A 27,591-nucleotide genomic window follows, 5' to 3' on the forward strand; every position below is an offset into this window, starting at 1 on the left:
GCATATAAATTTAATATTAATAAAATAAAATTCGTTTTTCTTTATATAGAATATTCATCAAGACTATTATTTTAAATTAATGATTTATTGACTCAGTTCAAAACAAATAATACATCAATGATAATTTAGTTTAAACTTAATAAAAATATGACAAATAAGCAAAATTAGCTAAAATCATGGAAAACATGACAAGTAAGCCAAATTACTTCATAAATAATAGTATAGATAGATGAAGTATATTTGAACTTTGTTGAAATTCTAAAATATCTTAGTGCATTACACTGGAAAATACTTTGAATACCGACCAAAGCAAGAAAGAAAATAGAAAAACTAAACAAATTATTCGCTTATTACTGTTTCAACACTTTAATATAGAAGATACAAGCCAAGGCATCCAATTCCAAACACTAAATACGTAATTACCATAAGTCCATAAGCAAGCATTGGACTGGGCGTTCGGATACCCATTCGGGTTTCGGTTTAGTCTATTCGGGTTTCGGGTTTTCGGAGTCAAAGATTTCAGCCCCATTCGAATATTTCTAAATTTTGGTTCGGGTTCGGTTCAGATCTTTGCGGGTTCGGTTCGGGTTCGAATAACCCATTTAAAATATTTTTAAATTTTTAAAATTCATTATATACTTTAAATTTTCAAAATCTATAAAAAAAAAAATATATTACATATAAATTTTCATAACATATATGTCAAAATACCTTAATTTAACATATAAATTAGTTTTCTTTGAATATTTGGATAAATAATCAATAGATATTTAACTATTTTTGGTATTTTCAGTATACTTTAGCTATTTTAAACATTTATTTTTGATTATTTACATATATTTTTCGAGTATTTTGGAAAACTTAAAAGTATCTTATATATTTTTAATATTTAATATACATTATATATAAAAATAATGTATATATTTAAGTATATAAATTTATTTCGGATATATCCGGGTACCCAAAATACTTCGGTTTGGATCGGGTTCGGTTTCGGTTCTTTAAATACCAAAATTTTGAACCCGTTTGGATATTTAATCAATTTTGGTTCGAGTTCAGTGCTACTTTTTCGGATCGGTTTCGGTTCGGTTTTTCGGGTTCGGATTATTTGTCCAGCACTAAGCAATCACTATAAATGATGGACCTATTGTTGATTTTTATATTATTTAACGGAGAATCAATCAACACTGTGTAATAATGCCAAAAGGTGAAAAGGGATAAATTAAAAAAAAAAAGAAAAAAATTAGGTAAAAGAACTTTGTTTCTTCTATTACCATGTGTGGGGAGAGAAGAGATAGATACAAATCTCTTTTTGATATGTCTGAATAAAGATTATTTTCCAAAAAAAAAAAGTCCAGCTCTCCTCTATCCGTATCATCAGTTTTCTTCGTCTTCTCTCTGTCCTGCAAGATCATATTTTTTTTTTCTTTTCTAAACACTGTTTCTGATCTAAAGACAAAAGTCTGAAGCTTGGTTTCGTAAGATAAAAGGGTTATCTCAGTTTGGTTGTAAAGTAGATTACTTTTGGGGTTATATCGATTCTTTGATTCATTTTATCAATTCGATCGGAGATTAAAGGTTACTTAGAGCACACAAGTTCTTCATTGAATTGAATTGGGGTTTTAGATACACAGATTAAACGAAAAAGGTTACTTTTTTGATTGGAGATTATGGATCGAGTGGTTGGTGGCAAGTTCAAGCTTGGTCGAAAGCTTGGAAGTGGATCCTTTGGTGAAATCTTTCTAGGTCTCTGCTTCTTTGTTACATTGTTTTGTCTTCCTCTTATAACCTTTTGTTTCTTCTTCTTCTGAATTTTGGCTTTTTGGTTTTGGTTCAGGGGTGAATGTACAAAGTGGAGAAGAAGTTGCTGTTAAGCTCGTAAGTTGTAATAATGCTTCAAAGGTTTAATGAAAAAATCTGCTTCTTCTCATCTTTGTGTTGGTTGTTGATATAATATGACAGGAACCTCTTAGAAGTAGGCATCCTCAGCTTCATTACGAGTCAAAGATTTATATGTTTCTCCAAGGAGGATGTATGTTTTCATTCACTCTTGATTTTTTTTTGAAATCATAATACAATCTTCTTTCTTATGTTTATATATATAATTGTGTGATCAAAGCTGGTATACCTCACCTTAAATGGTTTGGGGTTGAGGGTGAATACAACTGTATGGTGATCGACCTTCTTGGTCCTAGTCTCGAGGAGTTTTTCAACTACTGCAGCCGATCTTTCTCTCTAAAGACCGTTCTAATGCTCGCTGATCAGATGGTAACACTATTACTTTTAATTTTTAAAAAAGTATATTTGATTGCATTGTACTAACACTGTTATACTTTTATTTTTTATTTTTTAATTCTGCTAGATAAACAGAGTGGAGTATATGCATGTGAGAGGCTTTCTTCATCGTGATATTAAGCCAGATAACTTTTTGATGGGTGTTCGCCGCAAAGCAAACCAAGTTAGTTTTTTTTTTCCCCCTCCAAATGACTACTGTGGCAACTTTCTTACATCTTTGTGTTTTATTCATTTTGCAAGGTTTACATCATTGACTATGGCCTAGCGAAGAAGTATAGAGATCTTCAAACACACAAACATATTCCTTACAGGTAACAAACATCCTTTGTCTCTCCTCGTGATGTAGTTATGGATTCCACTTGGCTAATCTTCTGAAGCGTTGCTTCTCAGAGAAAACAAGAATCTTACAGGAACAGCTCGATATGCAAGTGTTAACACCCATCTTGGAATTGGTTAGTTTCTTCTCTTTTTTTTTTTTTCTTGCTTCTCTCATGAATGCATGAACGAACGAACGAACTTGAGAGACTTGACACTTGCATCAGTATCCTAATATAAACATATCTCCTACACAGAGCAAAGCAGGAGGGATGATCTAGAGTCTCTTGGCTATATGCTTATGTATTTTCTTCGAGGAAGGTAATAAAAAAATTTGATAAACCTATTATTTATAGCTGTCAGTCACTGATGACCCTTCACGTCTGTTTTTTGTTTGTTTCAGCCTTCCTTGGCAAGGCCTTCGTGCAGGAACCAAAAAGGAAAAGTATGACAGGATTAGTGAAAAGAAAAGACTTACACCAGTCGAGGTTATTATTGCTGCTTCCCTCCTTTCCCATTTTCAAAAAAAAAATTGAATTCAAAAAAGTTCTGAAAGTACAACATAATCGTCTTTTGGCAGGTCCTCTGTAAAAACTATCCACCTGAGTTCACGTCGTATTTCCTCTACGTGCGTTCATTACGGTTTGAAGACAAACCAGATTATTCCTACTTGAAGAGGCTTTTCCGAGACCTATTCATCCGAGAAGGTCTGTACATATGTTTATAGAATTTTAGCAAAAAAAAAAAAAAAGAAATACTCAAGAAACTGCTTTGCTACAGGTTATCAGTTCGACTATGTATTTGATTGGACTATCTTGAAGTATCCGCAGTTCGGTTCCAGCTCCAGCTCCAGTTCCTCTTCCAAGCCAAGAGTAAGTCCCACCATTGTAAAGCTCTATATATATGATCAGAATCGTTAGTTAGAGAGTATCAACAACATTCTCACGCTTTTCCTCTGTTCACAATAGCCGAGCCTAAGACCAGCTCTGAAAATTCCACCACCATCTGCTGAGAAAGCCGTTAAGCCTTCAAGTAAGCCTTCAAGTAAGCCTTCAAGCCGTTACATATACCCAAAATGTGTTTAGTTGTTGAAGAAACGTTAAGAGTTTTAACTAAATGTTCTCTGAATAAAATACGCAGCTGGGAAAGAGACTCGTGATAGATACTCGAGTGTTTTCGAGGCGTACACCAGAAGAACTGGCTCAGGAAGCGGCCTTCAAGTTGATCGGTCTAGTAGACCAAGAACCTCAGAGAATGTTCTTGCGTCTAGAGAAACGGTTACTCATCATCATATACCTCTCTCTTTTTTGCTGTTTGGTAACCTGAAGATGTTTGACTTTTATGTTTTTTGTTGAACCAGCTGAACCAGGAGAGACCAATCACTTCATCATCATCTAGGAACCAGAGTTCTTCGAGAAAAGCAGTTGCTGGGTCAAGTGTTCGTGCTACTTCTTCTGCTGATTTCGCAGAGAACCGAACCAGCAGCAGCAGACTCGTCCCAAGCAATGCTCGGTCCTCCACAACTCAGAGGACACAGTTTGTGCCTTCTTCCTCCTCAAAGGCTGCACCACCATCGAGAATTCCTCCTGACGTTACACTCGAGTTCCTCACTCTTGGGAACGGGAAGAGGAAGTGATGGATGATATAAATTATTTATCCATCTTTGTTTGACGAGTTATATTACTACCTGTTATTCTCGAACATGTTTTATTAGAGCCGTATAAACAACAACCCACTCAATAATCATCATACACAAAAGTTGGAAATATTTATACCTTATATTATTTTGCTCTGTTCTTAAATTATACTCTCACTTTTGTTTGTATTATTTATCCAATTTACATTGTATTAGTGGAATAATTTACAAAGTTTCTACTAAAATCATATGACTGGGTCAATTTTTGGAAAAACATTGTTGTCCACTTTAACATTATTATATTTTAGTAGTATAACATTCCTGTGACAAAAAAAAAACATTCCTAGAAATTAATCTGTGGAATAGAATCACAAGTACAGTTTACCATTTTGAATATAAGACTGTGTTTTTACTCATGGCTTACATACTTGCTAATTAGTTTCGAATCAAATTTTAAAATGTTAAGTCACATCTTCATGATCTATGACTTTTTATATATTGGATTTGTTTTCTGTATTATTTTCATGAAGTTTATACCCTTCTAGTCGTGAGTTCAATGGCAAATAATTAGTTTGAAATAAATAACAGCAAAAATTGATAGAAGACCAGGAACAAAGAATTCATTTTTGTTAATATTTACCTAAACAACTAATTACGATTTACCAAAAGCAAATTAGAATACAGATGAGCAATTAAGAAATGTATTCTCTGAAAAGAAACAAGAAATCCAAGAACCAAAACAAAACAAAAGAAATTTAAAATTTCCAAGAGTGTTGACTTCCTTCCAAAAATTGATAACATTTATTACCCACATTAATATTGCAATGTTTGACTTCCTTATATGATTAGACATATGTGTGAGTGTCTATGAGGTTGATTGTCAAAATAAATAGACAGCAAGCATCGTAGTCTAATGGCTAAAGTTTACAAATTTTTACATCTAGATTGGGGGTTCGAATCTCAGACTATGCAATTTCTTATATATTACAAGAGATCTAGGTTTTAAATTCCAGAGAAATCGATTTATTAAACAATCATGCAAACAACGAAAGAAATCCTTTCAAATGATTTTTAACATGATACAAGTAAATCTAGTGAGGAATAGATTTTCATAAGACGACTCAGATAATGTTCTAGGAGTAGATCTTCGTAGAAAGGTTTAGAAAATGCAGTTAGACATAGATCATTATAAGACAGATAATATTATCGGTTGTCGACTCTCATAATTTGTAATATCATAATAAATCAGCGTTTAGAAAAAGTTGACAGTAAAATAAAAACCAGATCCTATTTTTTAAAGCAAAATATCTAAAACTACGACAGCGCAGACCAATCAACCCTTAGGATACATGATTCTCCATTCTTTTATAGAAAATATCTTTTCTAAATTCTGAAATAATTTCATGCATGCTAAGATATACATTTCACCATCATCATAGACATATCAATTTAAGACAATGTTAACAAACAAGGAAATATATATCCCCAAAAATGATTGACAGCTTAGCACCATGCATCTCCTCTCTTTTGCACTTGTATATAAATTGTCCAAAGAGAGGTATCTTAGTTTCTCCATCTCATATAGCTACCTCTCCCTCTAAATCTCAATCCCTAGCATCTTTATGATGAATGGATTTGGCATGAAAAGAGATCTCATGCAAGTTACAGACCCCCGAGAATGTTCTCTTTGTAACCATATCTTCTCAACACCTCAAGACTTAATCTCACACACCAACACTTTTCATCCCAGTCATCATTTTTCCTCGTTCTCTTCCTCTGCCGCCGCTGCACCAACCACCTTCCGTCACTACACAAACCTAAACCGGAACCCTAATCCTGTTTTTCAGGCAGGGAATCGTTTTGACTTGAATTATTACCGTAGAGGTTATACAGATGAACAAGAGAGGCTTCACGGAGGATTCCCGGCGATAACTCCGGCAAACAGAGCTAACTTTCCGTTTGGACAGCAGGAGAAGCGACCGAAGCTGATGAATCTTTTTCCGGCCATGCCTTCGGAAGATTTACGTACGCTTCCGCTTATTTGCCAGCTGGAGCAACGAATACTGCATGATACTGCGATGGAGAGAGACGAAACCATCTCGGACTCCATCGACTTGACATTGAGGCTGTCACTCTTTGATACAAAATAAACAAAATATGATTCTCGAAGTTTCTTGCAAACTATTATTATGTCTTATAGAGTGTTTGGTAGCTGATGGTTGTAATAAGTTTGGTTTGTCTTATTCTATTTGCGTTGTTGTTGGAGTGATTATTCTATTAATAATTAAGGTGCAGAGATCAGATCAAACCATATAAACTACGCCTAAGGTTTTGGTCCGAACCAAGCCGAACCAAACCGAACCAAAAGTTTCGGTTTTTCAATTATGGTTTTGATTTCGATTTAATTCGGTAGAGGTCTGAAAATTGGTTCGGTTATTGGTTCGGTTAGGTTGTTTTAGAAAAACATAAGAAAATTGAAAATATCCAAAAAAACCAAACCAAATTTAAACGAGAAAAACAAATTTAACCGAAATAACCGAAAATATCCAATTTATTTTGGAAAATCATACCGAAATTAACCGAAAATTAGAAAAATCAGTTATTTTTGAAAAATAAAAGTAGAAACCAAAAATAAACGAACCGGACCGAAATTTAATTCGGTTAATCTTGGAATCAATTTTCAAAAATTTGGTTAACCGAAAACCGACGGTTCGGAAGAAACTCTGAGGGCTAATATAAACAACTGAGATAAGCAAAAGAGTTCTTCCATTTGTCTGAAAAAAAAAATCTATCAGACAAAGCAATGACTAGTTTCTCGAAATTGTCATTCACACACAACGGATCAAACTTCTATTTTGTCATCTCCGTCTACCCAATTGAAACGATTTCTTCAAAAACCGATTAGCAACACGATCATCTCTATAACAAAGAACTCTCAAGATCGTGTTCGGATCCGACCTGTTCCATCTCCCAGTCGTTGGAGGCATAGGAAGCCTCTGTCCCGCTCCCACCAACCCCATCCCGCTCGCTTCGCACGTCACGATGCTAAAATCTTCCACGAGCTGCTCCGTCGGCTGACTCATCAGCTGTATAACTCCTTCCACCGTCTCCGCCTCTCTATCCACCACCTCCTCCGGTATCAACCCTTCCCCGCACGTGCAGTAAACCTTCTTCAGACTCTCGAAGTCTTCCTCGATCATCTCGTGGTCGTTTCGGTAGAACACTCGCGAGTGTCCTCCCGCCAGCAGAACCGTCAGAACCGCCTCGAAAGAAGCCTTCATGACTTCTCTCATCGCCGACGCTTGCGCTCTGTCCGCGAGGATGGCCGTCATCAGCGTCAGGTTCTGTTTCAAGATCCGTAGCGCCGGTTTGATCCTCGCGCTGGCGACGTCTCCCACGTAGAGTCTCTCGTGAAAAACAGAGTGCGAGTCGAGGAAGATTAGTCTGTAAGCTGCGACCTCGGAGACGTGCGTGGAGGCGGTTTCGATCCCCGCTTGCGTGGAGTCGAAGTAAGAAGAGGACGATGAGTTTGTTGTCCTTTCGCGGTTGCGTTTACGCGTGGCGGGGAGGACGCTAGGGTTTAGAGAGAGGGATTTGTTTAGAGAGTGGAGCTGAGAGCTTAGGAAGTGTAGAGTGTTGAGGCGAATGTAGAGACGTTGAGTGCCGCGGCTCGTGGAGGGACGTGGGTGGTGGTCGCCGCCGGTTAGGTTGTTGAGATCTTCACCGGAGGAGGCAGTACACGGCGTTGCTTTCTTCAAAAGCTTCACGAACTTTGAGTCTCTGTTACATCTCGTGAGAGGAGGGAGTGTAGGAATGTAACTCTGTTTCGAACCTTGACAAAATCAAAATGATGAGTCAGCAAACAGTTACTATATTATATGATCTGATTTACATTTTTTTTTTTTGTTAGACTCACCGCATGATGCGACGAAGGTAGTGTATTCTTGAAAGAGTTGTTCTAACCCTTCAGCGAGATCATGAACAAGATCCGTAATACCAATAGGGACCTCAAAAAACTCCGCTATCGCGTCTTTAGCTAGCTTCATCAGCTCTCCAGCAGATTGAGCATATGGTTCTGATTTTGATTTAGGGTTCCATGTCTGTATATCAAACACACAAATAAACATTTTTAGCAAATGATCAATACGTTTACTTGAGTCGCAAGTCGAGATTTGATAAAACCTACTTCAGCTTCCTTTGCCCTACTCAAGCATTCTCGAACTGTTTTCAACTTCTCATCAATCCACTGCTTTAAAAGACGCAATATAATCGATTCGACTTCATAGGGAACCATCTCTCTAACGAGACCTTTCCCTCCATCTTCACATTCTTCTGAATCTTCCGCCACCATCTGCACAAGAATCTTCTCCAGCTTCCCCGCCGTTTGTAGAACTTCAACAGTCTCTTTCGTGATAGTCGACCGTCCAGCTAAGTACTGCATCAAGATCGAACCGTAACACTGGTGTAGCGAAACCGAGGCCACACCAGCTGCGACAGTATACCATCTTTTAAGTATAGGGCTGAAACACTCTCGCTCACGTAATGCAAGATTCTCTGTCTCCTTGGCTAGCTGAAGTAACATCTTCGCCGCTTCTTCTCCTTCCTCTGTTTCTGAAACTTTGTCTTTCATGCTCTCAGTAACCTGAAACATTTTAAAACGAATATGAATTTCAATGAAAAACAGAAAAACACAAATGACTTGTAACACAAGTTACCTTTGAGAAAGCGTTTTTAATAGAGGCTCTTATATAGTAATCAACACGCTCCCCTGAACAATCCACCAGCATCACATCACCTTTCTCTTGACTACTACTCCCTTGAGATATCGTCACGTCCTCCCCCACGATCCTAGACGAAGACAAGGCTAACGGCAGAAGATTCTCGATCAATCCAACGTTCCCTCGTTGGAAATACTCATGGTAGCTCAACAACCTTTTCTCCGTCCATCCCTGCATAGAAGCCAACGTCGACGTCAAAAGCTTCACGTAGAGAGCGTCCCGATCAGACTTCTTGGCGTCATTCGCCACTTCAGCCAGCATGGCGTGAGAGGCACCAAGCAAGTCAGGCTCCATCTGAGAGGTCACGATGTACTGATGGAACAGAACCCAAGTGAAACACAAGTTATGCACGGGACGGGTGATTCCAAGCATCGACCACGTCTTCTTCATCAGCTCCAAGAGCTCATCGATCTCATCGAGAACCAACGTCTCGTCACGAACGTCGAAAACGGACTGCAACAGCGCTATGTAGAGATGAATGTTGAGAGGGTATCCATCAGCCCAGCGGCATACGTCGGTGGTGTTGCGGCAGGACAAGGATATTACGACGTTGCAGAGCGTTGCCATTGTCTCTGAGGTTTTTCCAGTGTCGATGGGTTTGGTCTCGCTCTGGCGGATGACTTCTCGGAGACGCATTGCGAGGTTGTTGGTTTTCTCGAGAGGGATTGACGGGTGAAGGAGGAGACCAGCTTCAATGACTTTGAGCTGACGTCTCTGCCATATCTGATACTCATGTGCGTCACTGAACTCCGACGTTTTCACGTGTCGGAGAAGCTCTAAGGGGAGGATCATCGTCTCTGCTCGCTTACCTGTCTGGAGAATAGTAACACTCAATCTCCTTAGTCAAAATGTAGAAACATAGTTACATAGATATTTTCATGTTCTTTGTTGTTAAAATTTTCGTTATAAAATAAATGTTGTTTTAAAATTTTAATATAAATTTTATGAATTTCATATATTAATTTTAAAAACTACAAAATGAAATTTATTTTTAATATATGTGTTCACAGATCTAAAATGAAATGGAAAAAATATTAAAGATAACATAGGAGGAACTTACTTGACCAACAAGCGTCCTCGTTAGGGTTTTCCGAAGCCGAGTGTCACCTTGTTCCGTTACCCTCATTTGTTGCCTCATGATCTCCGCAGAGGTTAACGGTCGTCTAGGCCTAGAAGGCGGGACCGTCGAGAAACCAGCACCGGGGCTAATGTGACCCGAAGAGCCACCTCCTATGCTGCTTCCATTACCAGGGGACGAAGGAGAAGACACGGCTCCCGCAGCTGGCGACATTCGCCTAGACGGAGATCTTTTAAGCATTTTTAACCCTAATGCTCGTTTCACTCGGCTTGTCGGTGTCGTCACCACCTCTTTCCTCCCTAATGACCCGAACCCTGACCCCTTAGCGGACCCTCCTGATCCTCCTCCTACACCGTCTCCTTCATTGTCACCACCACCATTGTGCTTTGAGTAGAACGTGAGAGCAGTTCTGCCTCCGAATCCAGGTGATGACCGACAAGCCGCGAAAAATATCTCATACGCGGTCTCGCGTATCTCATCTCGATCAAGGCCGTCGAGCTTCCCAAATGGCCAGAGAAGATCAGTGTCAGGACAAACCACGGAGGCGGCAATGTCGGAAAAGGACTCCCTCCGGGAATGACGAGCCATCACACGGAGGGGAGGTAGGAAGGAGAAAAGGAAAAGATCAAAGATCAAGATGGATTGGGATTTTAATCAAAATCGGAGAAGGAGAGAGGAGTTCTAGGTTTTAATAAGGGGACAAAATGAGAGACAGAGAGAAATGAAGAGACAACTTGGATGAAGCTAAACGACAGCAAAATTCTCTGTCCTAAGGGAGGAAAGGATGTGAGAAAAGTTAGGAGGACTATACATAATGATCGCCATAATTAGCAAATCTTAGATTCCAAGTAACCTCTGCAAATGCCAAATCTTTGTTTTGTTTTTTTATTTTCCTTTAAACTCCATGTGTGTTGTCCTTCCATATACACAACCTTAAAGAAAACAAACAAAAAAAATCCAACCTAACTTTGCTAACAACATAATCCAGCATAAATCATCGATTGAGATTTTGTTAGATGCTTGTTTCTCACAATACCATTGCACATTCCTGTTTGATGATGTGTCTGATAAAACAAGGGTCGTTTCCCAGTATCAATACTGTCCAAGTCAGTTTATCCTACCAGTTCTGAACAGAGAAAGGAGACGAGTTTAGCGAGCTCTTGATTTTGAGGAATATAGAAATCTAAATGATCTTGAAAGATAGAAATCTAGGTAAATCTAAGCAACCATAAGAGAACTACATATATCTCCTGATCAAAAGATAAAACACAGTAACCAAAAACTATGAAGAAATGCATTTGCTACACACATAAGACTACTCCAAAACATTGATATCAGGATGAGATGACAAACTAATCACAACTAGTCACCTTCGTTTATGGTCAACAAGACTTCTTCACCATATTGCTTAGTATCCATAAGACAAATATCCCAATAAGGATATGAATAGAAGAACAGTTAACGATATTCATCATACAAATCAAAATTTTGAATAATAGTTGTTGGGTTCCACTGTAAAGTGAAAACCCTCCAAAAATAGGCGTATGCCACTTAGCATGGAGAACACACGGTATTCTTTAGTAAAAGGCGAAAGAATAGTTCGCTTTGTGCTCACCACATGGCTGCGTGATTTCAGAAATGAGAACAAGGCCGTCATTTATCCCGATAGTTTGCGCTGCTAGTTACTCCCAATGCTCCGATGTGGGACTCTGTAACAAATAACCAAAAGGCGCTATATTAGTTCAATAAAGTTAACTCTTAGTGGGCTTTAACAGGCCTGAAAATATTCCGAGAGTTGGGCTTTAAACACAGAACTCTAAAACCCTAGCACTATGCGTCGTTCGTTGTATATAATAAAGCCGCAAACCCTAATATTCTTACAACAGAGATCAGCTCAAAGCCGTCCAAAATGTCGAAACGAGGTTCGTACTCTTCTTCTTCTTCCCCGTCGAATTAAGAGATCTGAAACGTATCCAATTTTATCAAATGGTCGTGGTTGTAATGCGTTTTTGAAACTTTTTGATGTCTGTCCAGGACGTGGAGGTACGTCGGGTAACAAGTTCAGGATGTCGCTTGGTCTCCCCGTGGCGGCGACGGTGAACTGTGCCGACAACACCGGCGCCAAGAACCTCTACATCATTTCGGTGAAGGGGATCAAGGGTCGTCTCAACAGGTTGCCTTCCGCCTGCGTCGGAGACATGGTGATGGCCACCGTGAAGAAGGGGAAGCCTGATCTGAGGAAGAAGGTTATGCCAGCTGTCATCGTTAGGCAGAGGAAGCCTTGGCGCCGAAAGGATGGTGTCTTCATGTACTTCGAAGGTAAATAAAAATATTTACTTTTACTTTTAAACACTAATCAAAATAATTTAAATAAGCTAAAAAAATCGTTAGCTTGTTTGTTTAGACACGTTGCATATTGGTAGTTAGATTTAATTTTGATGTAGTTTCTTGTGGTTGGTTATAAGATTCATTCATTGAATGTTCCAAACTTGTGTCATGTATTAAACCAACTCGTTTTGAGGGTGTATTAATTACAAAACAAGATCTGGTAAATTTTAAAATGTGTTCTATCGTTACAGATGCTCTAATGCTTTAAACGCTTGTATCTGCTCCATTTGAACTCTACATTTGTATTCCTTAGGAAAATTCTTATGGTTATTAGTCTATTAGATCTCAGACTTAAGTCATGTACTCACCGACGCGTTTAGAGGGTGTTGATACGGTTACAAGTCTGGGAAACTGAAACTGTGTCCTTCGTTACAGATGCTTTTATTGCTTGAACGCTTGCTTCTGCTCCATATGGACTCTACATATATCACTCTTTTAACTTGTCAATTGATTCTTGGTATCTGTGTGATTGTAAACAAATTCTGATTCTTGTGATCTGTTTTGTACGTTGCACAGATAATGCTGGAGTCATCGTGAACCCCAAGGGAGAAATGAAAGGTTCTGCGATCACTGGTCCCATTGGTAAAGAGTGCGCTGATCTTTGGCCTAGGATTGCAAGTGCTGCCAATGCCATTGTCTGAGTGTGCGTTTGATTACCTTTCAAACAAATTTGAGAATTTTCATTTTCTGACAATATGTACGACATTCAAGTGTTTTGGTTATTTAGACATCATCAATCAATGTTTTTTTACTTCTGTCTTAATAGTATACTAAAATCTGAATATTAATTATACAAAAATACTAATGATGATTATAGATTTATTCGTAGTAGCTCCTGACTCTGGCTATGTATGAATGCTATTGCAATCGAGAAAGATTGTAAAACTGATAGCCATGTCTGGAGTTGTACTAAGTAACGTCCTCGTCGAAGCTTCTCAATCCTTAGTACAGTCTTCTCATGTTTTGATCCCTGAAACAAAAATGACTATCAGATTCTAGTTTGATCTATATACATAGAAGAAGTTATGTTATTATTACCTCTATGAGTAGCTCCGAAAGGTTATCTTTGCGTGGCTGGCCTTTTAGAAGGGTTAAGGAACAGCCCAAGTCCCATCCTCCACAGTCGCAGTTTCCTTGAGATTTCCACCTCTCTATCAAACTCGAAGGTCCATCTTCAGGCCCTCCATGAATCCCTGATGGAATCACAACATCAACACTTGTCTTAGATCTTGAACTTCCACTTTCAGTTTTGACCAGTGAAGACTTCCTCAAGAACTTCAATCCCCAACCTCCAGTTTCTTCTTCTTCTTCTTCTTCTTCTTCAAGAAACTGTTGTTTCACAAGAACAGCTAACGTTTCAAGATTTGTTGGAAGGTCGTTCTCCAGTAGATTCACCTGCTCGTGGTCAGAGTTTGGTTGCTGCATCTGCTCATTGTTCTTCATTACACCAACTACTTTCTTACACGATCCTCTGTTTTTCTTCCTACACGGTGTCTGCGAATGCTCACCATCGTTGCTGAACAAAACGAACTGCCTCTCTACGAATCTCTCATTCAAGAATGAACACGAGGACAACGTTGACACCTTTATTCTACCAACCAGAAGCGGTGATGAGGATGATGATGATGATGATGATGATGATGATTCTCTTTTCAGATGAATCATATATGTATACTCTAAAACACTTTGGTCTACAACGTTGCTGCTTAAGCTTGCCACGTAAACATCTTTTTCATTGTCCAACTTGAAAACAAAACGAGGCACTATTCCATTGGCTCTCGTAGTGAACTGAAGGGTTCCCTGAGAAACGTCTGTAGATGGAGACGAGAAGGTGTTGTTGCTAGATAAAGAGATTACCTTACGAGATTGGTCAGCTTTATCATAGTTTGCTCCTAGTTTCCTCAAGAGATGACTCGGAGAAGAAGTAGAGAACTCGCCACTACATGATACTTTGGGACTGTTTTGAAATATCTGTAAACACTTCCCGCTGCTCAAAACCGCCAAGCATCCTCCATCTTTCTTTCGTAGCAAGTTTCTCGACTTTGATGAGTTTACATTCATCAGCTGATCTTTATTCTTTTTAGCGTCAGGAGTATCACCCTCCATCTTTCACCTTGATTTGCTCGTTACAGAACAGAAGCCACTTCAATATTCACACGAGATGGATTCCTAATCAATACAAACTAATCTGAAAGACAAAAATTAAGAATCCTAAACCTTAAATGCATAAAATAACCAAGATTTGAACAGTATACAAAATGTTAAGATAATCATTGTGTAAGAACATATTTTATCTTTGACCCAAAAAAAGAACATATTCTTATCTATTTAGTACTAAACCATTTGCTAGATTTACAGTTTCAAAACCAAATGCATCTAACATTGAATACAGACTTCAAAACAATATAGAAAACGTAAAATTCAAAGCTACAGAACATGTTTGGTAAAAAGCCAAAGTTCTTGATATACCTATTTTACCTATAAGGAATATGTGGGTTATTAATTTAGCTCTTCATCTGAAACGTAAAAAAAAAAACTATAAAATAATAAATAACCAAAACCAAAGATTTGATCCCAGCCAGTTTAATTTGATAACATCAAGGCAAAGAAACCCATTTTGAAATAAGAAAAGACATGAACCTTTCTCATTGCAATGCTTTATACCTAAATTAAAAACGGATCGACGACATATTTTCAGCTAAGATGAAAATTCACCTTCTGGATTACTGCGCTTCTTCCGTTGTATGTCTCACCAACATTAATGCATAAGAAATGTTCCTTCTCCTCCTAAAGAATCATTGAGTAAGAAGAAAGTGGGCAAAGCTTGGAAGCAAAACATATATGAGAAATAAATGGGTATTGTAAGGACATAGCGTGTTGCATCCACTTTATATATTTTGATTAGTTTTTGGATTTTTCATAGTTTCCACTTAAGTTTTGTTTTCTCAACTTTTGGTTAATTGGCTTCTAGTGAGAGGTGAGGTGCGTGTGTGTTCGGTGGATCAAACTCAGCACACATATCACTATCTCTTAACTTATAATTATATTATCTTTACGAACGCAGTTTTGCATCATATGAAGATATGGTCAACGTTTTAAGAAAAAAAATATATACATGTAACATGTGAACGTTTAACATGCTATTACAAATAGATACTAAGTATAGATCGTGTAATATTATAAATGCAGGGGGAAAAGTTTTTATAGACTATTACGTAGGAAACTTAAGATCTACTCGTTGTGCATCATCTAAATTGTCAAGCTTGCTAAAAAAAAAACAATATTCTGAGATTTTGATTCAATAGTTTATCTAGAAGCGTAATACTATACTATCGACTTATGAATGTACAATATATAATACCGAAAACATGTTCCAGATTGTTTCCGCCACAAGGTAATACTACACATCATATTTAGAAAAATCTCAAACAATATCAATTCACAGAATTATACCAGTTATGAGAAATGATCAAGAAAATCTTACAAATGATATTCAAATGACTATTATTATACAACGTCCATCAAATACAATAGACATTAATATATCATCCATGTTATATAATCTTATATCTATACAAATTTTGTAATGTTCTATGTAACATAACACACTCCCCTCCCTACAGTTTTATTTATCATGGCCTACCTAAACCCATTATTCCTCTCTTTTTTCTTGTGTTCTAAATATATCAGAGAAAATATGAGTCATAGCCAAAAAATGCACTAATAAAATGTACATATATACCTCTATAAGACTACTATTTTGTGATTATAGGACTATGTAATTAACTCAAATCCAAGACTGGATTGGATACTTGAACTTGAACGAGTTTACGCCACTTATGTGTGAAAATATGTCTGAAGAATCAACCAGTTGCTCTTCTGCTCTGACCCCCACCTGCAAACCGAACCCTGGTTTAAAAAGCTAACCTAAAATTCATAAGGTTTTATCTGTGGTTGAAACGGGATTAATCTTACATCATCATCGTCTTCTTCATGATAGCTCGAAGAAGCTTGTCTATATGGTTCACACAATTCATCGTTCTTTGCAAATCTTCCTCTAACTCTTGGACGACTATCTGCCAACGTCTTCCTACATGCATACTGTTTAAACGAACTCTATTTTTAACAAACTGTAGATTGATAACCCATGGTTCAATATGGTTTAATGATTAAACATAGAGACCTTAATTTTCTTGCTGAAATTCCTCTCGTTTCTCTTCTTCATGTACCTACGAATCTTTTCTTTCCTTTGCTCAGCTGTGAGTTTGCTGACTTTGTTGACGCTGGCGTCGTCTAAACCGGTTATCTCTGTTCCTAACTCCGGAAGAACCGGTTTGGGCAGGTGGTTTTGGTCTTCGCCACAGTCAAGTGCCTATTTCGAACAAAAAACAACAAACCAGTAAATACCAGGTCCATATATCTAACCGGATTACCAAACCGGCTTCATTTTGATTTATACCTGGAGATGATGATCTCCTCCTGGATTGTATATGGGTTTAATCGAATCTTGGCAGAACATTCCACTATTATCAGCCTGGATTTCCATCAATTGATCATGTGACGGTTTAAAGTCAGAACCAAAACCGGAGTAAAAATCTGATCCTCCAATGGCTAAACCGGTGTTCATCATATTCCTGGTTACGCCCATGTAAGATGGTAAACCGGGATTACCCAAGAAAGGGGAAGTAGGGTTTAGGGACCCAATATTGTAACTTGGGACAGAAGAAAGACAATCATCTTCAAAAACCGTTAAAGGCGGAGGCAAATGATCACAAGAAGAGGAGGAGTATAGAATGTTCGGAGGCTGATGAAGTTGAATCCCGGTGAAATCAAACTGATCTTGGAGTTGATCGGAGGCTGGGAACTGAATAGTGGAAGAGAAATCGATGGAAGCTGTGATATCGTTATCGAAATCGTCTTGTGAATCGAATATGATCGATAAGTCACCGTTGTCATCATTATTGTTGCTGTTGTTTTTGTCTTCATGGTCTTGATTCGAACCGCTGTTGGATTTGTCGGGAAAGTTATTGTTGTTGATGTTTTCGACAGAGCCACAACAGTTTGAAGCAGATGTCACTTCAGAGGTTTGATTAAAGGTCTCTTCAAATAACTGTGGATCGCAGAAATCGAAGATTTGAGCGGTGAGAGGGCTTGTGATCTCATCCTACGAAACAAAACGACAAGATGAGATGTAAATAGCTGAAAAAACATCAGTAAAAAATTTACATGTAATGTCTTTGAGACATACGTTGAAGGCTTGCATGAAAAAGATACGTGGTCGTATTTTCTAGGTTTAAACTCGTTGAGAAGAAGTTTTGACTTAAGATATACAATACGATTAGAGAGAAGTGGACATTTATACGCTCATATCTCGTTCGTTCTCTGTGGCATTTATCAAGAAGAATCTAGATAAATAAATAAAAAATATTGACGATAAGGAGGGATAGTTTCCATAAAAGGGAAGTTTTTGGATTTTGGTGTTTCTTTTGCGTCCAGAAATTAAAAACATTGCCTGGTAAGAACGATATTTTCTTACAAAAGAAAATAAATGCACAAATAAGAATAAGAATCGTTTTTCATAGTTCGATTAAATTTTTGCTGAAAATGCATAAAAAACACAAACCATGCATTCAGGGGCTTACAAATAACGGATTCATTGTCATTGACGATCGAATGATATTGAGTTTAAAAAAAAAATCAAAGAGTTACCATGGAGAGCTGCTCGTGAGACGAGATTACGTCCTGCGACATGCTTATGTGTTTCTTTATGGACTCCAACGTGATACCAAGATTTTTCGGGAAAATTGCTTTGTCGAACGTCGGAGGAGTGATGTCTGAACAAGAAACCCAGACAATTAAATCATTAAAAACGGATAATAGTTAATTAAACAGAACAGAAAAAAAAACAATTCTGTTTCAGACAGAGAAAATAAGAAAGTTTCTTACAGCTTTCTCTGGAGAAACTAATTGGAGGTTATGGAAGTTAACGTAACCAATTTATTTTTATTTTTGGTTAAGTGTGTGTATATGCGTACGTATCTGCATGATATATATAAGCTGGTGTGAGTAAATGTAATAAGGCTTTGGGAAATGCCACGTGAAAATTAAACGTTAAACGCGCTGGTCCTAGAGTTTCTTATCTAACGTGATGTGGCGTGTCATGAGTGGATAAAACGTATGTATTTTGAGTTGACGTGGACAAGTTGGTCCCACTATAGGGGTGACTTGGTTGACCTGTGATGGAGTTTGACCGAATTTCTTTTGTTTCCGATTATTTTGACCTCTTGACTGGAAGTTGTACTAATTTAAGCTTTTTATTTATAGAATTGGCTTCTTCTTTTTTTGAACAAATATAATTGGCATTTCTATTTTATATTTAGTAATGTTTATTTTTCATTTTAAAGTTCTTATTTATTTACTTGGCTGTTTTTTTACTTGATAAAAAGGCCAGGTCAGTGAGATACGGAGAAAAATAGATAAATTAGTTCATACAAGATAAATATTTCTGTACCATGTAAATAGTTACGTGATGCTTGACTAAATTCGAAACTGGAATCTTATATAAAAACTGTTTCCTCTGGATAGGAGTTATACGATAGTGATAGTTGTAGCATACCATATGCTTGGTTTCGTTGAACAAAAAAAAAAGAAAATATAAGTTTATAGAACTGAATACTGATCGAGGTCCTTGCAAAAAGAATACGATCGAGGTAACGTAAGGTGCGGGCGTATCAATATCGATCATTTAAACTATCCATCAAAATTATATATATGATACAATTTGAAAAACATGCATGGTTAATTTAGCCAAAAAAAAAGAAGAAGCATGCATGGTACTTAAACTTTAACCATTCTTTCAAAATAACTAAATACGAACTTGGTAATTCCTTTATTAATTGGACACGACGGCAACCTATAAAGATAGATAGAGTGCTTAATTAAAGACTCCAGCTATGAGCCTATGATCATACAATGATACAAGGAAGATGCTATACAATATAATAATTGAGTTAATATCTGGTACATACGGCAACTTAATTAGCATAGATTGATTAATAGTAACTAGCACGATGTATACTATTACTACGGGATTAATCATGATAAGATTCTGTATGTTTGGTAATCAGAATCTAAAACCTATAGATAGGAAGACAATAAGCATCGCATCCCTTTGTTCTTTCTCTGAAAGCTTAATCTTGTACTTTCCAAACAATTCCGTATAAATTTGTGTTTATTTTGTTTTTGATGTAATCAAATTCGTGTTTACTTGTTAGACACAAACAATCAGATATCTCATATATGTGAAGAGATTCCTCATTCATCATATGATTAAGATAATTTCTTTTGTTGCATATCTTCTCATTTAAAAGAATTAGAACCTCCCGTTTACGAATGGGCTTGATAAAAAAGCCCATATTCGCTCAAATCAGGCAATCATAAAAGCCCAAATGTGAATATTAAGAAATCGCAAACGTAATAATCGTTCCGTCTTGCTTCCTCCTGCTCTCTCAGCTTCCGCGATTTTGTTTAGTTAGCGCCGGACCTGAGTAGATAGATAAACCCTAAGCTCAGCCTCCAAGTAGCTTCGTATTCTTATTAAAATCGATCTTCTGTTGCTGCGTCTTCATCTTCCTTCATACTAAGATGAATTGTGCAAGTAAGTAATACCTCTTTTTTCGCCTTTCTATTGCTTCTCGATTTACCAATTTAGATCTATTGTTGACACTCTGGTTTGCTTATCGTACAGTTTCCGGGGAAGTTCCGGTGGAGCCTGTGGTTTCGAAGAAGTCTGGTTTGCTCTACGAGAAACGCCTAATCGAGACGCACATCTCGGTAAGCTCTTCGCTTATCTAGGGTTACTCAGCTGTTTATTATCGGCTTTCACCTCTTTAATCTCTGGAACTAGTGGGGCCCTTATTCTCTATAATATCTGCGTATTTTTTTTTTCAAAATTTTGGTTAGTGAGATCTTGTTGTGTGTAGGTCAACGATTTGTTAAGTGCTTTGTGGTAACCTTGTAGGATTTTGGGAAATGCCCGGTTACTGGTGAACCGCATACCATTGGTGACATTGTTGCCATCAAAACCGGAAAGGTAACTAAGCTGTTTGGATTGTTTGTCATGGAGCAGTGTTTTGTAGAAAGTTATTATTAGCCTGATTCGCTCTCCGGGACCTTTTTTTTTTTTCAGATCGTGAAGCCAAAACCATTACACACAGCTAGCATCCCTGGATTGCTCGGAACGTTCCAGACTGTAAGCTTTTTTATATTGTTTGCTATTTGCTTTTACTGTGTACCTTCGTTTCGTGGCTTTATGCTTGCTTTCCTTTTTGTTCAATCTGTAAAATATCCTCTGTCTATTAAGGATTTTGTAGACTTACATGGATCTAAGCATTTGATAGATTATACAGGTCTAGGTCCACATGTCTGTTTAGGTTATTTGACATAGCAGATTTTCCCTCTACTCTTTACGAAAGCTGGTGCTTGAATCGTTCGTTCATTTGTTACTGCTATCAAGACAGGATTGTTTACTATTATGTTGAATTCTGCAAAATAAAAGCACAAGTTCATATATATTTTGTGCTTCCAGGAATGGGATTGTTTGATGCTATCAAATTTTTCACTTGAGCAACAACTCCATACTGCGAGGCAAGAGCTAAGCCATGCTTTGTATCAGGTAACTATTATCAACTGCTTGACTACCTGTGATACCACCTGATATGAATTATGTGCTACAATTTTATTTTCTGGATGTTTCCATTAGTTAGTATTGATAAAGGTGTTTGATGGATTTTTTTGGGGTACGCTTTCCCTTCTGGTTGCAGCATGATGCTGCTTGTCGTGTGATTGCTAGGCTTAAAAAGGAAGAGACGAGGCACGACAATTGCTTGCAGAGACTGATAGGCAGTTACCTGCAGCGACTGATAGGCAGTTACCTGCAGCCCCCGAAGTTGCACAGAGAATGCTACTCTTAGTATGGTAAACGAGGTATGCCTGCACATTATATCTGTAACATTTTCTTATCAAAATAAGTTGGCTATGTATTTAATTTTCTTGTAACAAATTGCTATGTTTTATTGTTGCAGTAAGCTGCCGATGGTGGTGAACAAAGGTCCCGATGCAAAGAAAATGCGTTCTTGGGTTTTCGGGTGAAGTTATTACAGAACTGACAGATTGTAATGCTGCTCTTTCCCAGCACACGAAGAAGAGACAGGTAATACATATAGCTTCATCATCTATTAATACCTTGGTTTTAAAGTAGAATTCATGAGCGAATTATATGCGAACTTTGTATTTTATTTTGGTACCTTTCAACGGATCTGGAGTTTGTATTTTGTATGTTGATTAGATTTTACGCGTGGCCCTTTTGTCTTGATACATTTTTCTCTTGACTCGCTAGATCCCTCCGACGTTGGCTTCAGTTGATGCTCTGGAGAAGTTCACTCAACTCTCAAGCCACCCACTTCACAAGACCAGCAAACCTGGTATTTTTTCAATGGACATCCTACATTCTAAGGTTTGACACCCGGAATTTTTCTCATTTTCCACTCATCACTTGACATTGTTATCGGTTATGAGAAGTCATTGCATTGAATTGCTACTCAGGATGTCATTGCGACCGGAGGAATGGATACAACTGCCGTTCTCTTTGATCGTCAGTCAGGACAAATCTTGTCGACGTTGACTGGTCATTCAAAGGAAGGTATGTATTTTGCCGTATTTTCTAATATTTTTTCACCTAACTTTTCCTCTTTAGTTTTGTGCTTGACATGCATGTTTCGCTTTGCAGGTTACTAGTATTAAGTTTGTAGGTGACACTGATCTTGTTTTTGACTGCTTCATCAGACAAGGTAAGCCCAAAATGTTATGCACAGGCTGAAATCCGATGGGTTTTTTTCCGTGTGTAGTGCTTGTACAACATCTCTGTAGGAATTTTTCGTCCTTTATTGAATATTGCATGATCTTAACAAGTAGTATAGAAATGCTTTTAGTTTTCTGTTCACACAGCTTATGTGAAATCTTGTTCTTGTAAAAGTCATCATGTCATCTTTGAAAAACTGATTAGACTATCTGAGTGATCCTGGTGATACACGTCCCCATAAAAAGTTGACTTATCTTATATCTCGTGAAGCTATCTCTGTTTAAATACCTAGCTTGATGCATTTCGTACATAAATTTTGTTTCACGCCATTGATTGTTTGCGGTCTCTCTTTGTTGAATTTGATCATAATGATATGCATCACTGGTCGTCTGATTTTGGTGTTTTGACACACTGCAGACAGTTCGTATCTGGGGAAGTTCAGAGGGTGGGAACTATGCCTGTAAACATACATTGAAAGATCACACTGCAGAGGTAAGGATTAAATTGAAGAACTTAGGCTACAGTCGCATACAGTTTTTACCAATAGAGCTGTATTTGTTCTGTTATAAACGTAAAAACAATGATGTGCTTTTCAGGTGCGAGCTGTCACTGTCCATGCAACGAACAAATACTTTGTGTCGGCATCGCTCGACAGTACGTGGTGCTTCTATGATATGTCCTCTGGTTTGTGCCTTGCCCAGGTTCGCAAACTTCTTACCACAAGCCACTGATACATGTTATTCCAGCTCCGATTTTCTCTTGGTACAATCTTCAAAGAAAGCCTGAGAACATTAGTTGTACAATGGTGATCTGAAATAGGCATAAAAAAAAAATATTTTCTTAGAATGTGTCTTTCTCATTGCTTTATTATAATTATTCAGGTAACAGATGATTCCGAGAAGGTGGATTACACGGCTGCCGCTTTCATCCTGATGGTCTCATTCTTGGAACTGGTACCGCTCAATCTATTGTCAGATTTGGGATGTAAAGAGTCAGGTAAAAAATCCCCTTGATCTTCCTTGTCCATCAACTCTTGAGATCCTCAAACGTTCTTAGTATCCTCAGTTTGTTCTCACGTTAATTTCATCTATCTCTATTGGCGAATAGGCAAACGTGGCGAAGTTCGGTGGCCACACTGGTGAAATCACATCTGTATCATTTTCTGAAAATGGTTATTTCCTCGCGGTTGGTACTTTGACCCCAACTACTAAACAGAAAGACGAATATCACCGGCGTCCCCTTTTACTGACCTGTTTTTTGTTTTTCTTTCTTTCTTGATATTGTTCAGACATCTGCGCTGGATGGTGTTAGACTGTGGGACCTGCGCAAGCTAAAGAACTTCCGAACATTCGACTTTCCAAATGCAAACTCGGGTAATCAACTATCCGAGCACCTCTTCTCTAGTCCATTTTGTTGATTGTGGTATTCATTTCTAAGACACGAACGAAAATTATTGCAGTGGAATTTGACCATAGCGGATCTTATCTTGGCATTGCTGCTTCAGATATAAGGTGAGGTTTACATTGTTCACACACAATGCGATTTGATTCATGAGCTCACTTTGATCACTAAATTATTAAAGAGAGTTGTGCAATTCAAGAACTTGTGGCAATGATAAAATGATCCATACAAAATAATAAACACTTGTGCGCTTCAATGTTTCAGAGTATTCCAAACGGCCAGTGTAAAAGCCGAATGGAACCCAGTCAAGACACTTCCTGATCTATCCGGTACAGGTAATGTCATATGATTTCAAACTTTTGAAGTCTCTCTTCTCTTCCCTTTTTTTTTTGAGTCTTAACATTGAAAATCCATGAACTTTTGCAGGTAGAGCAACATGTGTTAAGTTTGGTCCCGACGCCAAATACGTAGCAGTCGGTTCAATGGACCGTAATCTCAGGATATTCGGTTTACCTAGCAATGACAGCACTGAAGACTCTGCACAAGATTCATGAATAGATAGACATGCCTCCCCAACTCTGAGCTACATTCCCAGTTCCCTCTATTTATGTTGTATCTCTGATATTCCTGTTTGGTCTTTTCACAATCACATTCCCTACTTAGCTCCTTCTGTTTCTCTTTATCCAAAAGGAAAAAATCCGATAACATCGCATCGTAAGATATACACTTCATCTTTGCCTCTTTGTTTTGAAAGAATCCATAAAAAGTTTTTCATGTTTCAGAGAGAAAGTTAGCTCGCTCGCTTGCGAACAATGCCCATTCTTACCTTTTTTTTTTTTGGTCAAACAATGCACATTCTTACTTAAGACAATGAAATGGAGACAAGAAAAAGGAGAAGTTGTTCATATAAATTAGAGAACCCCGAGACAGAACAGAGATTTTGACTGTACTCTGGTCAAAAAACACACTTCACAATCTTCCCATTCTCCCACCAATCTCTCAGATTCCTTTTCGCTTCCTCCAAGACTATCTCTCTCTCTTTCTGATTTTCCATTTATAGCCCATCCTTCTGTAATTCCGTTATTAGTTAATTTTTCATTAACATGTTTAAGTATCAACTATCAAGTGCAAAAAAGTTTGCATCTTTACCCAATTTCCAAAATAACCAACCACTCAACAAGATTGTCACAAAGTAAGTTCAATTGAAAATGACTTTTTTAACTTTGAATTAGATTCAAAGGGCCACTAGTTAAAAGGTGGACTTAGCAATAATAAACTGATATTAAAGCTCTCAGACAACAATTTTTTAATTGTTTTTGCTCAGCAGTAAAATCAAACTTGTACACAGTCTCAGAACTGAAGGACTCAGAAGCATTTAAAGGAAGAAAAGGACTCTCTGCTTCTCTCTCTTTTTTTTTTATTTATCTCCCTAATCTCTTGTCACATGTGTTTAGAGAGAGAGAGTGGCCACCCCAATCAAAAAACAAGAACCCAGAACCTAGAAGACAGAAACAAAAACTAAAAGCTTTACTGAGCCACCAAGCAACCAATTACCATAAAACTCAAAACCCATAAAAACCAACCAACACCCCAAGAAATCCCACAAAGAATCCATCTTTCAATACCTACAATGAGAAAGCCTATGATTTGATCTTCCCAATCTTCTCTTCTCCCCAAAGATAAAAAGAAGACCACACAACACAACCACCAAAGAATCACACACACAAACATAAAGAATGAGTCTTTCAATCTCATTACTCTTCTTGACGAGTCTACTGTTGTTTTCAGATCTCAGTGTCATAGAATCAGCAACGACCGAATACACAACCTTAATCTACAAAGGATGCGCGAAACAGCAGTTCTCAGATCCGTCTGGTCTATACTCACAAGCTCTCTCCGCCATGTTTGGCTCACTGGTCACTCAGTCCACTAAAACCAGATTCTACAAGACCACTACCGGAACAAGCCAAACCACAATCACCGGTCTCTTTCAGTGCAGAGGAGATTTGACCACCACGACTGTTACAACTGCGTCAGCCGCCTCCCCGTTCTCTCCGACAAGCTCTGCGGCAAAACCATAGCCTCCAGAGTTCAGCTCTCCGGCTGTTATCTCCTCTACGAAGTCGCCGGCTTTTCTCAATCTCAGGTTTAACCCTTTCTCTTCAATCGAACCGGATATTTGACCGGTTTGGTTTCGTTTTGCTTTAATCGAACCGGATATTGACCGGTTTGGTTTCTCTTTAAACATCAATTCTTTCTTCATACGCTTCAATCGAACCGGATATTGGACCGTTTTTGGTTTCGTTTTTACCATCAATTCTTTTTTTCTCCATCACGCTTCGATCGAACCGGATGTTGACCGCTTTGGTGTCTCTTTTAACATCAATTTCCGGTTTAATCATCATTTAACAGGGATGGAGATGCTGTTCAAGACATGCGGGAAGAACAACATAGCCGGGACAGGGTTCGAGGAGAGGAGAGACACGGCGTTCGGGTGATGCAGAACGGCGTCGTTTCGGGGCACGGGTTTTACGCGACAACGTACGAGTCTGTCTACGTTTTGGGACAGTGCGAAGGCGATGTCGGAGATTCCGACTGCAGCGGCTGCGTCAAGAACGCGCTGGAGAAAGCTCAGGTCGAGTGTGGAACAGCGATCTCCGGTCAGATTTATCTCCACAAGTGCTTTATAGCTTACAGCTATTACCCGAATGGTGTTCCTAGGAGATCTTCTTCTTCTTCGTCTTCTTCCTCGTCAGGCTCTGGTTCCTCGAGTTCAGATCCTTCGTCTTCTACAGGTGAGAGATTCTTATTAATCGTTTAAGTTTTTAATATCAAATCTTAGTTTACTATCGAGTTAAGTTAATCTTCAGTTTAGTTCTAATCTTCAGGTGTGGGACTTCCTCTTCTGTTTTTTTCAGTCTCAAGGATTAAAGTAGTACTTATTTTATTTTTTCTTGAACACCAAGTAGTAATTATTTTTTAATGTGGTGCTTTTTCTATTAATTGGTAACAGTTATTCCTTGGAGTTTTTAATTAATTCTACCCCATGCTGGGTATGCAGTTCAATTAGTATTACTTTATTTATCATGCTTTTCATTAAATACTTTTCTACTCGTATGTTAAAAAAATGAAGTACCGTATTAAGTCTTCATTAAAATTCTATCACTAATTATTTTCTTCAAAAGTACTTTTTGAAAATTGTACACATTATTTGTAGTAGGTTCATGAACTTAATATAGAGCACTTGATATTTATAGTGAAAATTGATAGCAATAATAATAATTAAAAGAAACAAATAAATGGACAGGAGCAACTGGGAAAACGGTGGCAATAATAGTAGGAGGAGCGCTGGTGTTGGCTTTCTTGTCATTTGCTTGCTTTTTGCCAAAAACTTGATGAAGAAGAAACACGACGGTACCTTTTCTCTACTTGCACTGACTCATACATGCATCTTTTAAACATGCATACAAAACAAACTACAAACACATGCACATGTGATGAGGAATAATAAATAATGGGAAGTGTTCACTACAATGATATCTCTTTTGGCAGACTATTGAAAGATTTGAGGAGGAAGAGAACAAACAAGAGTCTAATCCCCATCAAAGAGAGGCGCAAGTTTATTTCTTTTCTTTTTTCTTTTTTGAGGTGCCATTAGATTCCCTAGTCCAAACCTTTTTTAATTTATGAATATTGTTGTTATGTTTTTTTTGTTAGTTCGGATTATTGGGAGGTATGGGTTTTGTGGTTGATGCAATGACCATTCAAATGTTCAAAAATACTTTCCAAAATGTGAAAAAAGGATTTTGTTTATTCTCAATCAGTTACACTAACTATTTAA

The 27,591-nt window shown here is 37.8% G+C and overlaps 5 protein-coding genes, 1 non-coding gene and 2 pseudogenes across 9 annotated transcripts; 4 read left to right on the top strand and 4 right to left on the bottom strand.

Moving 5' to 3' along the window:
• The first annotated feature begins 1,297 nt into the window (after positions 1–1,297).
• LOC130503436 (casein kinase 1-like protein 13) lies at positions 1,298–4,394 on the top strand. Of its 2 annotated transcripts, none has more exons than XM_056998055.1 (14): positions 1,298–1,746; positions 1,838–1,878; positions 1,963–2,032; positions 2,120–2,268; positions 2,363–2,458; positions 2,536–2,606; positions 2,686–2,747; positions 2,868–2,931; positions 3,014–3,098; positions 3,191–3,317; positions 3,391–3,482; positions 3,579–3,654; positions 3,751–3,887; positions 3,971–4,394. In XM_056998055.1, the coding sequence occupies exons 1-14, from the start codon at positions 1,671–1,673 to the stop codon at positions 4,244–4,246; spliced, it is 1,422 nt and encodes a 473-aa protein (XP_056854035.1). In that variant the 5' UTR covers positions 1,298–1,670; the 3' UTR covers positions 4,247–4,394. The 2 variants fall into 2 exon arrangements, with proteins under 2 accessions (XP_056854035.1, XP_056854036.1); XM_056998056.1 differs by having other exon boundaries at positions 1,300–1,746; positions 3,579–3,642.
• Positions 4,395–6,964: 2,570 nt separating this feature from the next.
• Positions 6,965–10,827, bottom strand: LOC108857626 (protein unc-13 homolog). Its single transcript, XM_018631631.2, has 5 exons — positions 10,085–10,827; positions 8,962–9,837; positions 8,433–8,888; positions 8,163–8,346; positions 6,965–8,078 (listed from the first exon to the last, which is right to left on the bottom strand). The coding sequence occupies exons 1-5, from the start codon at positions 10,688–10,690 to the stop codon at positions 7,105–7,107; spliced, it is 3,096 nt and encodes a 1,031-aa protein (XP_018487133.1). The 5' UTR covers positions 10,691–10,827; the 3' UTR covers positions 6,965–7,104.
• A 781-nt stretch (positions 10,828–11,608) lies between these two features.
• LOC130503437 (U5 spliceosomal RNA) lies at positions 11,609–11,726 on the bottom strand. Its single transcript, XR_008940825.1, has one exon. It is a non-coding gene; the product is annotated as a U5 spliceosomal RNA (small nuclear RNA).
• Positions 11,727–11,953: 227 nt separating this feature from the next.
• On the top strand, positions 11,954–13,241 carry LOC130503432 (60S ribosomal protein L23-like). The gene is made up of 3 exons (XM_056998053.1): positions 11,954–12,024; positions 12,137–12,421; positions 13,007–13,241. The coding sequence occupies exons 1-3, from the start codon at positions 12,012–12,014 to the stop codon at positions 13,129–13,131; spliced, it is 423 nt and encodes a 140-aa protein (XP_056854033.1). The 5' UTR covers positions 11,954–12,011; the 3' UTR covers positions 13,132–13,241.
• On the bottom strand, positions 13,122–15,332 carry LOC130503431 (uncharacterized). 3 transcript variants are annotated; one of them, XM_056998052.1, is made up of 3 exons: positions 15,206–15,332; positions 13,529–14,603; positions 13,122–13,460 (listed from the first exon to the last, which is right to left on the bottom strand). In XM_056998052.1, exons 2-3 carry the CDS (start codon positions 14,594–14,596, stop codon positions 13,302–13,304), a joined length of 1,227 nt encoding a protein of 408 aa, XP_056854032.1. In that variant the 5' UTR covers positions 14,597–14,603; positions 15,206–15,332; the 3' UTR covers positions 13,122–13,301. The 3 variants fall into 3 exon arrangements, with proteins under 3 accessions (XP_056854032.1, XP_056854031.1, XP_056854030.1); XM_056998051.1 differs by having other exon boundaries at positions 13,529–14,633; XM_056998050.1 differs by having other exon boundaries at positions 13,529–14,678.
• A 772-nt stretch (positions 15,333–16,104) lies between these two features.
• On the bottom strand, positions 16,105–18,503 carry LOC130503433 (uncharacterized). The gene is made up of 6 exons (XM_056998054.1): positions 18,437–18,503; positions 18,200–18,324; positions 16,950–17,654; positions 16,674–16,862; positions 16,466–16,591; positions 16,105–16,385 (listed from the first exon to the last, which is right to left on the bottom strand). Exons 2-6 carry the CDS (start codon positions 18,239–18,241, stop codon positions 16,278–16,280), a joined length of 1,170 nt encoding a protein of 389 aa, XP_056854034.1. The 5' UTR covers positions 18,242–18,324; positions 18,437–18,503; the 3' UTR covers positions 16,105–16,277.
• A 1,449-nt stretch (positions 18,504–19,952) lies between these two features.
• Positions 19,953–24,416, top strand: LOC130503435 (pre-mRNA-processing factor 19 homolog 1-like; annotated as a pseudogene).
• Positions 24,417–25,472: 1,056 nt separating this feature from the next.
• Positions 25,473–27,164, top strand: LOC130503434 (plasmodesmata-located protein 2-like; annotated as a pseudogene).
• Positions 27,165–27,591: the final 427 nt, after the last annotated feature.

Source organism: Raphanus sativus, unplaced genomic scaffold (genome assembly GCF_000801105.2).
Source record: "Raphanus sativus cultivar WK10039 unplaced genomic scaffold, ASM80110v3 Scaffold0952, whole genome shotgun sequence".
NCBI lineage: Eukaryota > Viridiplantae > Streptophyta > Magnoliopsida > Brassicales > Brassicaceae > Raphanus > Raphanus sativus.